Raw genomic sequence first — 12,314 nt, forward strand, 5'->3', positions numbered from 1 at the left:
GCTGGCAGCTCAGCGCCTGGCTCTGTGCTGGCAGCTCAGCACCTGGAACCTGATTCAGATTCTGTGTCTCCCTCTCCTCTGCCCCTCCCTTCTCATACTCTGTCTCTCAAAAATGGATAAATGTAAAAAAATAATTTAAAAAATATGTACATATACATACATGTATATGGATATTTTTATGTATGTACATACATGTTTCTAATGTATGTATTCCAATGTTATGACATCCTACCATTTATTAAATTCTAATTATGGTAGAACTAGCAATCTCTTAGTAAAATTTGAAAGAATTGCTGCTCTCCCTAGGACATGTATTGACCCAAGGGGAAGGGCTAGATATCTTCTACCACCTGGCTTAAAATTTATAAATTAATCTGCATGAGTGCATAGTTCACTAAAGGTATCCTAAAATAAATTAATATTCTGACAAAGGAACTTGATTCTAGGTTTGGAGGGCAAAATGGGAAAAGACACAGTCAATCCTCTATTTATTTGTTACAGAGATGGAGACTCCAAACATGTTTAATTATTTACTCAAAATTACAGAGCTACTTATGTGCAAATTGGCATTCAAACTCCAGACTCCTGACTGTTGTATATTAACTGACTGACTTTAAATAAAACTTGGCAGCATTTAGTAATTACTGAGAAAAGCTTAGAAATGTTATTGTCTTTCATTCGCTCTCTCTCTTTTTTTTCACAGTGAGAGGAATGGCCCTGAAATAGTCTTAAATGAAGAACACATTGTACTTAATTTTATTCTTTTGGGCAAGGGAGACTTTAGCTTTCATGGCTCCTGGGGATGAAAGAGATAACGGGAGTGTTATTTCTTCTTTCTTTACTCATTCTTCCCTAGTAATCCACCCGCTCCTAAGAGAATAACATTGCTTCATAGAGACCAGGTGTGTATTTTTTTTCCCATTCCAAAGAAACAAGAGATATTTATGCAAAGGGAATTTCTGCCATAATACATCCTTATTTCATGGCATAAGTACATTGGAAAGGAAGGATTCAGTGGGTTTCCTTATATGTAGTCAAGAGATTTCCAAGCTCCCAAAAGAGGTAATGATTAAGTACACAAAATTTTGTGTATGTATATATGCATATATGTAAGTTTCAAGCCTTTTTTGAGACAGTGAGTTTCTGGTTTATGCAAATTTAAGACATTATTTTCGCAAATCTATTTTACAGACCTTTTCAGAGGCAATTAGATTTAATGCGGATTACGGAGTTTTTGAAGTAGTTAACAATGCTCCACAACTTCTGGAAAAGCAACTGAAAAAAATTCTACAAAACCAGCAACCTCGAAATCCCATCTATGATGTTGTAAGGAAAGGAAAGAATGATATTAAACCTGCTCAAATGAATACCCCCTATGAAAATGAGACCATTAATGTCAACTACAATATTATGGTAAGAAAGTATATTTGATAAATATACTGGATAAATAAAGCTTTAGGTAAGGTTAACATGAGGGTCCTTGGGCTTGCCTTTCTGAAATGTAACTAGATTTATTAAATTTTATTCTACTTATACATAGAATTTGTTAGTAGCAACTAACAATCTTTAGCAAATCATCTTTTTTTGTGTCAAATGGCCAATTTGATCTAGCAGTTTTGTTGATATTTGATTTTCAATATGAGAAGATTCATGTAACTTGCTTTGAATACTTAGGATATGAGGTTAACTTGGGGGAACTAAAAATATGTATATCCTTTAGATGCACTCTAGAAAATGTGGGTACACAGTAAATTTATCTCCTTTGGGTTATATCCTAATAAGCAGTTGGAAATTATGATTTCTGACCCTCAGGTTAGGCTATGTGACTCTTTCCTCCCTGGTGTTAAGTTCTACTCTCAGTTTCTGGATTTTGTCTCCTCATCATGAGGTTAAAAAACAAAACAACGAAACAAAACACCTGGGTTCTAACATTGGTTCTTTAACTTACTAGTTCTGTGTTTTTGAACAAATCATTTTGATGAACTTTATTTTCATCACCTGTCAAATGATACCTTCACTACCTACTACTTAGGTTTGTTGTGTGGCTCAACTAAAAATAAAATGAATATTAACATTTTCCATAATTTGAAGTGTCTGATGGAACTAAGCTAGAATATGTTCAACACTTAAAACATTGCTCTCTTCCAGCTTGACACTTCTTCAATACTCCTTTTACTGAATTCCAATATATTTTGTCTTTATTTACGTTCATCAAATTAAATGCATTAATAATAATAATAGTATTTAAAATATTTCTATAAATACTAAAAAAAGCTATGTCATAACACTGTCTTGAAGTTTAAACAAGGAAATATATTCTGATCTATAAAGCACTATGTAAATTATTACAACATTCATTCATGATAAAAAGCCTCAACAAACTAGGTTTAGAGGGCACATACCTCAACATAATAAAAGCCATAGTGAAAAACCCACAGCTAACATCATCCTCAATGGGGAGCAAGTGAGAGGAAGGAGACAAGGATGTCCACTCTCACCACTTTTATTCAGCATAGTACTGAAAGTCCTAGACAGAGCAATCAGACAAGATAAAGAAAGACAAGGCATCTAGATTGGTAAGGAAGAAGTAACACATTCACTATCTGCAGATGGCGTGATACTATATATAGAAAATCTTAAAGACTTCACCAAAAAACCACTAGAACTGATCAATGAGTTGAGTAAAATTACAGGGTACAAAATTAATATACATAAATCTGTTGCATTTCATGCAAACTCATTCCTAATAAAAACTCATTAAAAATAAATTACTTAAACTATTAAAGGCTACCCCAAATTAATAGTAAACACTGTAACCATTTCCATTAGATCATAGGAAAAAAAATATATCTTCCTTGCAATTCAAAATTATTTTAGACTTCCGGTCCATTGGAGTTGGTGGCCTGCAAGAGCAGTTTAGGTACCAGGTGACAGCAGAGGCCAGGCTGGAGTGGTTGAAGGTAAATCGTGAGAAAGTGTGACAATGCCTATTACTTGAGGAATTTTTAAGTATTGTAACAAAATGAAGGAAGTTCTGCTCCATCACAATGAAATAAGACACATCTTCACAGCTTTTGACAGACACTATTGTGGATATTTAACTTTGGAAGATTTCAAGAAAGCATTTAGGCAGGTGGCTCCCAAGTTATCAGAAAGGACTGTTCTGGAAGTATTCAGGGCTACTTCAACCAACAAATCAAAGCACACCTTGGGAAGGGTCCAAAACATTACTAAGTGTAGGGAGATAAAGTAACAAGAGTCACAACAACAAAGAGCAAGTAACACACTCCAAAAAACACCTCCTGAAGGGCCCTGGAGAGTGTATGACCCTTCTTTAATTTAGTAGTGCTCGCAGGTGCAGGACACATAACAAGCTTTTAAAACACATAAGGGACATAAAACTAGCCAAAATGATGAAACGGGAGAATTCTCCTCAAATTCCAGGAAGAAATGACAGCTAAAGAATTCTGAAAGCAGCTAGGGACAAATGGACCTTAACCTACAAGGATAGACACATAAGGGTAGTAGCAGACCTATGTACTGAAACTTGGGAGGCAAGAAAGGAATGGCAGGAAATTTTCAATGTGCTGAATAGGAAAAATATGCAGCCAAGAGTCCTTTATCCAGCAAGCTTGTCATTCAGAACAGATGGAGAGATAAAGGTTTTCCCAGATAAACAAAAACTGAAGGAATTCATCACCATTAACCCAGCCCTACAAGAGATCCTAATGGGGACTCTCTGAGTGGAATGTTGCAAAGCCTGCAAAGGACCAGAGACATCACTACAGACAAAAAACCTACAGATAACACAATGACTCTAAATCCATATCTTTTAATAATAACATTGAATGTAAATGGACTAAATGCTCCAATCAAAAGACATAGGGTATCAGAATGGATAAGAAAAACCAAGACCCATCTATTTTCCGTCTATAAGAGACCCGTCGTAGACCTGAGGACACCTTCAGATTGAAAGTGAGGGGATGGAGGACCATCTATCATGCTACTGGAAGTCAAAAGAAAGCTGGAGTAGCCATACATATATCAGACAAACTAGATTTTGTCTGTAACAAGAGATGAAGAAGTAGCCATACGTATATCAGACAACGGCTGTAACAAGAGATGAAGAAGGGTATTATATCATAATTATAGGGTCTATCCATCGAGAAGAGCTAACAATTATAAATGTTTATGCACCAAATTTGGAACACCCAAATATATAAACAATCACAAACATAAGCAATCTTATTGGTAAGAATGTGGTAATTGCAGGGGACTTGAATCCTCCACTTACAGCAATGGACAGATCATCCAGACAGAAAATCAGTAAACAATGGCCCTGAATGATACACTGGACCAGACGGAGTTGACAGATATATTCAGAACTTTTCATCCTAAGGCAGCAGAATACAGATTCTTCTTGAGTACACATGATACATTCTCCAAGATAGAACATATACTGGGTCACAAAACAGCCCTCAATAAATATAAAAGAATTGAGATCATATCATGCACATTTTCAGATCACAATACTATGAAACTTGAAATCAACCGCAGGAAAAAGTTTGGAAAAACCTCCAAATACATGGAGGTTAAAGAATATCCTACTAAAGAATGAATGGGTCAACTAGGCAATTAAAGAAGAAATTAAAAACTACATGGAAACAAATAAAAGTGAAAACACAATAGTCCAAACCCTTTGGAATGGAGCAAAGGCAGTTCGAAGAGGAAAATACATTGCAATCCAGGCCTATCTCAAGAAAAAAGAAAAATCCCAAATACAAAACCTAACAGCACACCTAAAGGAACTAGAAGCAGACTAACAAACTCCAAGGCCAGCAGAAGAAGAGAAATAATAAAGATCAGAGCAGAAATAAACAATATAGAATTTAAAAAACCAAACAAACAGTAGAACAGAGCAATGAAAAAATAAAATTGATAACCCCCTAGTCAGACTTCTCAAAAAGAAAAGAGAGAGGACCCAAATAGATAAAATCAGGAATGAAAATGGATTTATCGCAACCAATCCCTCAGAAATACAAGCAATTATCAGGGAATACTATGAAAAATTATATGCCAACAAACTGGACAACCTGGAAGAAATGGACCAATTCCTAGACACCCACACACTAACAAAACTCAAACAGGAAGAAATAGAAAATTTGAACAGACCCATAAGTAGTGAAGAAATTGAATCACTTATCAAAAATCTCCTGACAAATAAGAGTCCTGGACCAGATGGCTTCTCAGGGGAATTCTGCTAGACATTTAAAGCAGAGTTAATTCCTTTTCTTCTCAAGCTGATCCAAAACATAGATATGGAAGGAAAACTTCTGGACTTATTCTGTGAAAACAGCATTACCTTGCTTCCCAAACCAGAGAGAGGCACTACATAAAGGGGAATTACAGGTCAATATCCCTGATGAACATGCATGCAGAAATTTTCAACAAGAAAATTCAGCAAATCAAATTCAATAGCATATAAAAAGAATTATTCACCATGATCAAGTGGTATTCATCCCTGGGCTGCAGGGCTGGTTCAATATTCACAAATCAAAGTGATACATCACATTAGTAAAAGAAAGGATAAGAACCATATGATCCTGTCAATAGATGGAGAAAAAAAATCTGACAAAATATAGCATCCTTTCTTAATAAAAACCCTAAAGAAAGTCAGGATAGAGGGAACATACATTAACATCATAAAAGCCATATATCAAAAGCCCAAAACTACTATCATCCTCAATGGGGAAAAACTGAGAGTTTTCCCCCTGAGATCAGGAACATGACGATGATGTCCACTCTCACCATTGTTGTTTAACATAGTGTTGGAAGTCCTAGCCTCAGCAATCAGACAACAAAATAAACAAAAAGTCATTTAAGTTGGCAAAGATGTCAACCTTTCCCTTTTTGCAGACATGATACTCTACATGTAAAGCCTGAAAGATTCCACCAAAAGACTGCCAGAAGTGATACACGAATTCAGCAGAGTCGCAGGGTACAAAATCAGTGTACAGAAATCGGTTGCATTTCTATACATCAATAATGAAGCATCAGAAAGAGAAATCAAGAAACTAATCCCATTTACACTTGCACCAAGAACCATAAAGTACCTAGAATACCTAAACCTAACCAAAGATATTAAAGACCTGTATGTTGAAACTATAGAAAGCTTGTGAAGGAAATTGAAGAAGACACAAAAGAAATGGAAAAACTTTCCATGCTCATGGATTGGAAGAGTAAATATTGTTAAATGCCAGTACTACCCAAAGCAGTCTACACATTCAGTGCAATCCCAATCAAAATTGTACTGGCATTCTTCTCAAAACTAAAACAAACAATCCTAAAATTTGTATGGAACCAAAAAAGACCCTGAATGACTAAAGTAATACTGAAGAAGAAAACCAATGCGGGAAGCATCACAATCCCCGACTTTAGCCTCTACTCCAAAGCTGTAATCATCAAGACAGTATGGTATTGGCAGAAAAATAGACATATAGACCAATGGAATAGAATAGAGAACCCAGAATTAGGCCCACAAATGTATGGCCAACTCATCTTTGACAAAGTGGGAAAGAGTATCCAACAGAAAAAAGACAGTCTCTTTAGCAAATAGTGCTAGGAGAACTGGACAGCAGCATGCAGAAGAATGAAACTAGACCACTTTCTTACACCATATACAAAAATAAACTTAAAATGGATAAAGGACCTGAATGCGAGACAGAAAACCATCAAAACCCTAGAGGAGAAAGCAGGCAACAACCTCTTTGACCTCAGCCACAGCAGTTTCTTGCTTGACACATCTCCAAAGTCAAGGGAATTAAAAGCAAAAATGAACTATTTGGAACCTCATCAAGATAAAAAGGTTCTGCACTGCAAAGGAAATAATCGACAAACTAAAAGGCAACCGACGGAATGGGAAAAGATAGTTGCAGATGACATTATCGGTTAAAGGGTTAGTATCCAAAATCTATAAAAAAGTTACCAAACAACACCTGAGAAACAAATAATCCAATGAAGAAATGGGCAGAAGACATTAATAGACACTTTTCCAAAGAAGACATCCAGATGGTCTTTACACATGTAAAGATGCTCAACGTTACTCATTATCAGGGAAATACAAATCAAAACCACATTGAGATATCACACCAGACTGAGTGGCTAAAATTAATAACTCAGGAAACAACAGATGCTGGTGAGGATGTCGAGAAATGGGAACCCTCTTGCACTGTTGATGGGAAGGCAAACTGGTACAGCTGCTCTGGAAAACAGTGTGGAGGTTCCTCAAAAAATTAAAAATGGAACTACCTAATGACCCAGCACTACTAGGAATTTATCCAAAGCATGCAGGAGTGTTGATTCATAGGTGTACATGTACCCCTATGTATAGCAGCACTTTCAACAATAGCCAAATGATGGAAAGAGCCTAAATGCCCATCAACTGATGAATGGATAAAGATGATATGGTTTATATATACAATGGAATACTACTTGGCAATGAGAAAGAATGAAATCATGCCATTTGTAGCAACGTGGTTGGAACTGAAATAAGTCAGTCAGAGAAAGACAGATATCCTATGTTTTCACTTATATGTGGATCTTGAGAAACTTAACAGAAGACTTTGGGGGAAGGGAAGGGGAAAAAATAGCTACAAACAGAGAGGGAGGGAGGCAAACCATAGGAGATTCTTAATTACAGAGAACAAACAGGGTTGATGGGGTGGGGGAGAGAGGAAAATGGGTGATGGGCATTGAGGAGGGCACTTGTTGGAATGAGCACTGGGTGCTGTATGTAAGCGATGAACCATGGAATCTACCCCAAAAACCAAGAGCACACTCTACCCATTGTATGTTAGCCAATTTGACAATAAATTATCTTAAAATATTATTTTATACTTCCTAGACAGAACTTCAGCACAATAAATATAAATAATTACTATCAACTTGCAAGAATAATCTGGATTATCTTTATTTGCAAATGAATAAATGGACTTAAATGGTTTTTTAAACTGAAATATTACAATAAAATCCAGGAAACTTTTTATGTGAACTAAGCATATGAACCATCTTCTGAAGAAGCCAAAACCTCTAGAATCTTCAAAATAATAAAAAAACAAACCTGGATACCAAAATTAAAATGTTCATATGTTAGGAAATGACATAAAGTTAAAAACTAATGATTTAGAAAAAAATTTTGCAAGTATGAGGAAATGTATTTTATTGAATTTCTTACCAGGCTTATTCAAGAAAAAGACACGTAATCCAATAGGATAACTGAAGTAATTCAACAAACTATGAGAGTAAATAAAATGGAAAATGAGCAAATAAAGGTGTTTAATCACAAAAATTGTCAGAAATTTATAATTATAAATACAGTCATATTTTTAAGACATTAAATTGGCCTACACTTTTTTAAAAAGTTTTATTTATTTTGAGGGAGAGAGAGAGAGAATGTGGGCATGTACAGTCAAGGGGCAGAGAGAGAGGGAGGGAATCCCAAGGAGGCTCTGTGCTCACAAATGGTGAGATCATGAGCTGAAATCAAGTGTCAGACACTTTAACTGACTGAGCCATCCAGGCATTCCAGCCTACACTTAAAAAAAACAGTAATGTCTAGTGTTTGTAGAATATTAATTGCTACAGTCTTTGGGAATTAACCTGGCAAAATCAATTAAAATGAAAAGTACTATGATTTATACATGGAAAGCCATGTAAGGATTTATCCCATAGAAGTAAATTTGTATTATAGGAGTTACACTGCAGCATTGACTTAAGTAGTATAAACTTGAGTAATATATATATAAACTATATATTTATCAATGGAAGAACTATGGAATATTATATGACTATTTCAAGGATTATGTTTGAGCTGTCTGTCATCCTGATGCAATAGACATATGTTGTACTGTTCAATGAAAAAAATCAAGTTGTAAATGAAAGTGTATAATGTGATTCAGTTTTTATATAAACTAAATCCTACATATGTGTTCCAAAACATCTGTTGCATTCCCATACACTAATAAGAAAGTAGCAGAAAGAGAAATTAAGAATCGCATTTACAATTATACTAAAATAATGAAATACCTAAGAATATACCTAAGCAAAGAGGCGTAAGACCTGTACTCTGAAAACTATAAAACATTGATGAAAGAAATTGAAGGAGATACAAATGGAAAGATGTTCCATGCTCATGGTATGGAAGAACCAATATTGTTAAAATGTCCATATTACCGGAGTGCCTGGGTGGCTCAGTCAGTTAAGCATCTGACTTCAGCTCAGGTCATGATCTGCCATTACTGAGTTCGAGCCCTGCTGGCAGGCTCAGTGAAACAGCTCAGAGCCTGTTTCAGAATCTGTGTCTCCCTCTCTGCCACTCCCCTGCTAGCACTCTGTCTCTCTGTCTCTCAAAAATAAATAAATATTAAAATTTTTAAATGTCCATATTACGCCGTCTGCAGGTTTAATGCAGTCCTTATCAGAATACTAATTACATTTTTCACAGAACTAAAACAAATGATAGCAAAAACTTGTGTGGAACGATTAAAGACCCTGAATAGCCTAACCAGTGTTGAGAAAGAACAAAGCTGGAGGTGTCACAATCCCAGATTTCAAGATCTACTTCAAAGCTGTAGTAATCAAAACACTGGTACTGGCACAAAAATAGACACATAGGTCAATGGAATTGAATAGAGAGCCCAGAAATAAACCCACCTTTGTACGGTCAATTAATGTACAACAAAAGAGGCAAGGATATACAATGGGGAAAAGATAGTCTCTTCGACAAATTTTGCTGGGAAAGTTGAACAGCAACATGCAAAATAATGAAACTAGACCACTTTCTTACACCATACACAAAAATAAACTTCACATGGGTGAAAGACCTAAATGTCACCTGAAACCATGAAACTCCTAGAAGAAAACATAGGCAGGGGCACCTGGGTGGCTCAGTTGGTTAAGCGTCTGACTTCGGCTTAGGTCATGATCTCATGGTTTGTGGGTTTGAGCCCTATGTCGGGCTCTGTGCTTACAGCTAGCTCAGGGGCTGGAGGCTGTTTCAGATTCTGTATCTCTCTCTCTCTCTCTGACCCTCCCCTGCTCATGCTGTCTCTCTCTCTCTCTCTCTCTCTCTCAGAAATAAATAAAACATGAATCAAAAAAAAAAGAAAATACAGGCAGTAATTTCTTTGACATTAGCCATGGAAACATTTTTCTATGTATGTCTCCTCAAGCAAGGAAAACAAAACAATATTAAACTATTAGGATTACACCAAAATAAAAACCTTTTGCACAGTGAGGGTAACCACAAAACAAAAAGGCAATCTACTGAATGGGAGAAGATACCTGCAAATAGTATATCCAGTAAGAGGTCAATATCCAAAATGTATAAAGAACTTATACAGCTCAACACCAAATAAATAATCTGATTAAAAAATGGGCAGACGGGGCAATTAGGTGGCTTAGTTGGTTAAGCATCCAATTTCAGCTCAGATCATGATCTCATGGCTTGTGAGTTTGAGGCCTGCATTAAGCTCTCTGCTGACAGCTCGAAGCCTGGAACCTGCTTCAGATTCTGTGTCTCCCTATGCCTCCCTCCTCTCAAAAATAAATAAACATTAAAAATTTTTTAAAAATAGGCAGAGGACTCTGAAAAATAGTATGGCGCTTCCTCAGAAAGCTAAAAATAGAACTACCCTCTGATTCAGCAATTGCCCTACTAGCTATTTACCCAAAGGACACAAAAATAACTGATTCAAAGGGATACATGCACCCTGATGTTTATAGCAGCATTATCAACATTAGCCAAATAATGTAAACAGCCCAAATGTCCATCAGCTGATGAATGGGTACAGATGTAGTATATATGTACAGCGGAATATTATTCAGCAATAAAAAAGAATGAAATTTTACCATTTGCAATGATGTGGATGGAGCTAGAGAGTATTATGCTAAGTGATATAAGTCAGTCAGAAATAAAAATACCATATGATTGCACTCATATATGAAATTTAAGAAACAAATGAACATAGCAGGTGAAAAGGAAACCAAGAAACAGACACTTAATTGTAGAGAACATGCTAATGGTTACCAGAGGGAAGGTGGGGGAAATGGGTGAACTAGGTGACAGGGATTAAGGAGTGTGCTTGTTGTGATGAGCACTGGGTTTTGTGTGTAAATGTTGAATCACTAAATTCTACACCTGAAACTAACATTACACTGTATGTTAACAAACTGGAATTTAAATAGAAGTTTGAAAAAACTAAAATAAAAAATGGGCAGGGGACTTGAACATACATTTTTCCAAAGAAGACCTATAGATGGCCAACAGACACATGGAAATATGCTCCATATCACTAATCCTCAGGAAAATGCAAATCAAAACTACAATGAGATAATACCTTACACCTGTCAGAATGGCTAAGATCAAAAAGACAAGAAATAGCAAGTGTTGGCAAGGATGTGGAGAAAAAGGAACCCTGATGCACTGTTGATGGGAATGCAAATTGGTGCAGCCACTGTGGAAAACATTATGGAGGCTCCTCAAAAAATTTGAAATAGAATTACCATATGATCCAGGAAATCCACTACTGCATATTTGCCCAAAGAAAATGAAAATATTATCTTGAAAAGATATATGAACCCTTATGTTTATTGGAGCATTATTACAGTAGCCAAGGTATGGAAGCAGCCCAACTATCCACCAATAGATAAATGGATAAAGAAGATGTGACATCTGTGGCTGAATATTACTCAGCCATAAAAAAGAATGAGATCTTTGAGATCTTGCCATTTGCAACAATAAGAATGGTCCTAGAGGGTATAATGCTAAGTAAAATAAGTCAGAGAAAGACAGCTGCCATATAACTTCATTCATATATGGAATTTAAGAAACAAAATGGAAAACAGCAAAAAGAGACAAAAAAAAACCAGACTCTTAACTATAGAGAATAAGCTGGTGGTTGCCAGAGGGGCAGAGGAGAGGGATGGGTGAAATAGGATTAACAGTACATTTAAAACTGTGATATAATGTATAGATTGTTGACTCCTGAAACTAATATAACACTATGTTAATTATACTTCAGTTTTAAAAAATGGACTTAGGATCTGAATAGACAATCTCCAAAGAAGATGTACAGATGACAAAAATGCATATAAAAAGATGCTCAACATTAATTATAAAAGAAATACAGCCAACATTGGGAGATGGGGGTGGGGGAATAGGTGTGAAATGGAGAGTGAGTATGAACGTATGAGGTTTTCTGGAAGATGTTGAAAATGTTCTAAATTTGATTGTGGTTTGTGAATATACTAAAAAC

The 12,314-nt window shown here is 35.9% G+C and overlaps 1 protein-coding gene across 1 annotated transcript in view; it reads left to right on the top strand.

Moving 5' to 3' along the window:
* Nucleotides 1-1,285: 1,285 nt before the first annotated feature.
* The window catches only part of RGS22 (regulator of G protein signaling 22), a 104,810-nt gene continuing 93,781 nt past the window's right edge, over nucleotides 1,286-12,314 (top strand). The window contains exon 1 of the mRNA XM_077748218.1: nucleotides 1,286-1,413. Within this exon, the coding sequence (XP_077604344.1) occupies nucleotides 1,363-1,413 (51 nt within the window). The 5' untranslated portion in view covers nucleotides 1,286-1,362. The remainder of the gene's footprint in view (nucleotides 1,414-12,314) is intronic.

This window comes from Crocuta crocuta, unplaced genomic scaffold (assembly GCF_008692635.1).
Source record: "Crocuta crocuta isolate KB4526 unplaced genomic scaffold, BGI_CrCroc_1.0 scaffold39, whole genome shotgun sequence".
NCBI classification, from domain to species: Eukaryota; Metazoa; Chordata; class Mammalia; order Carnivora; family Hyaenidae; genus Crocuta; species Crocuta crocuta.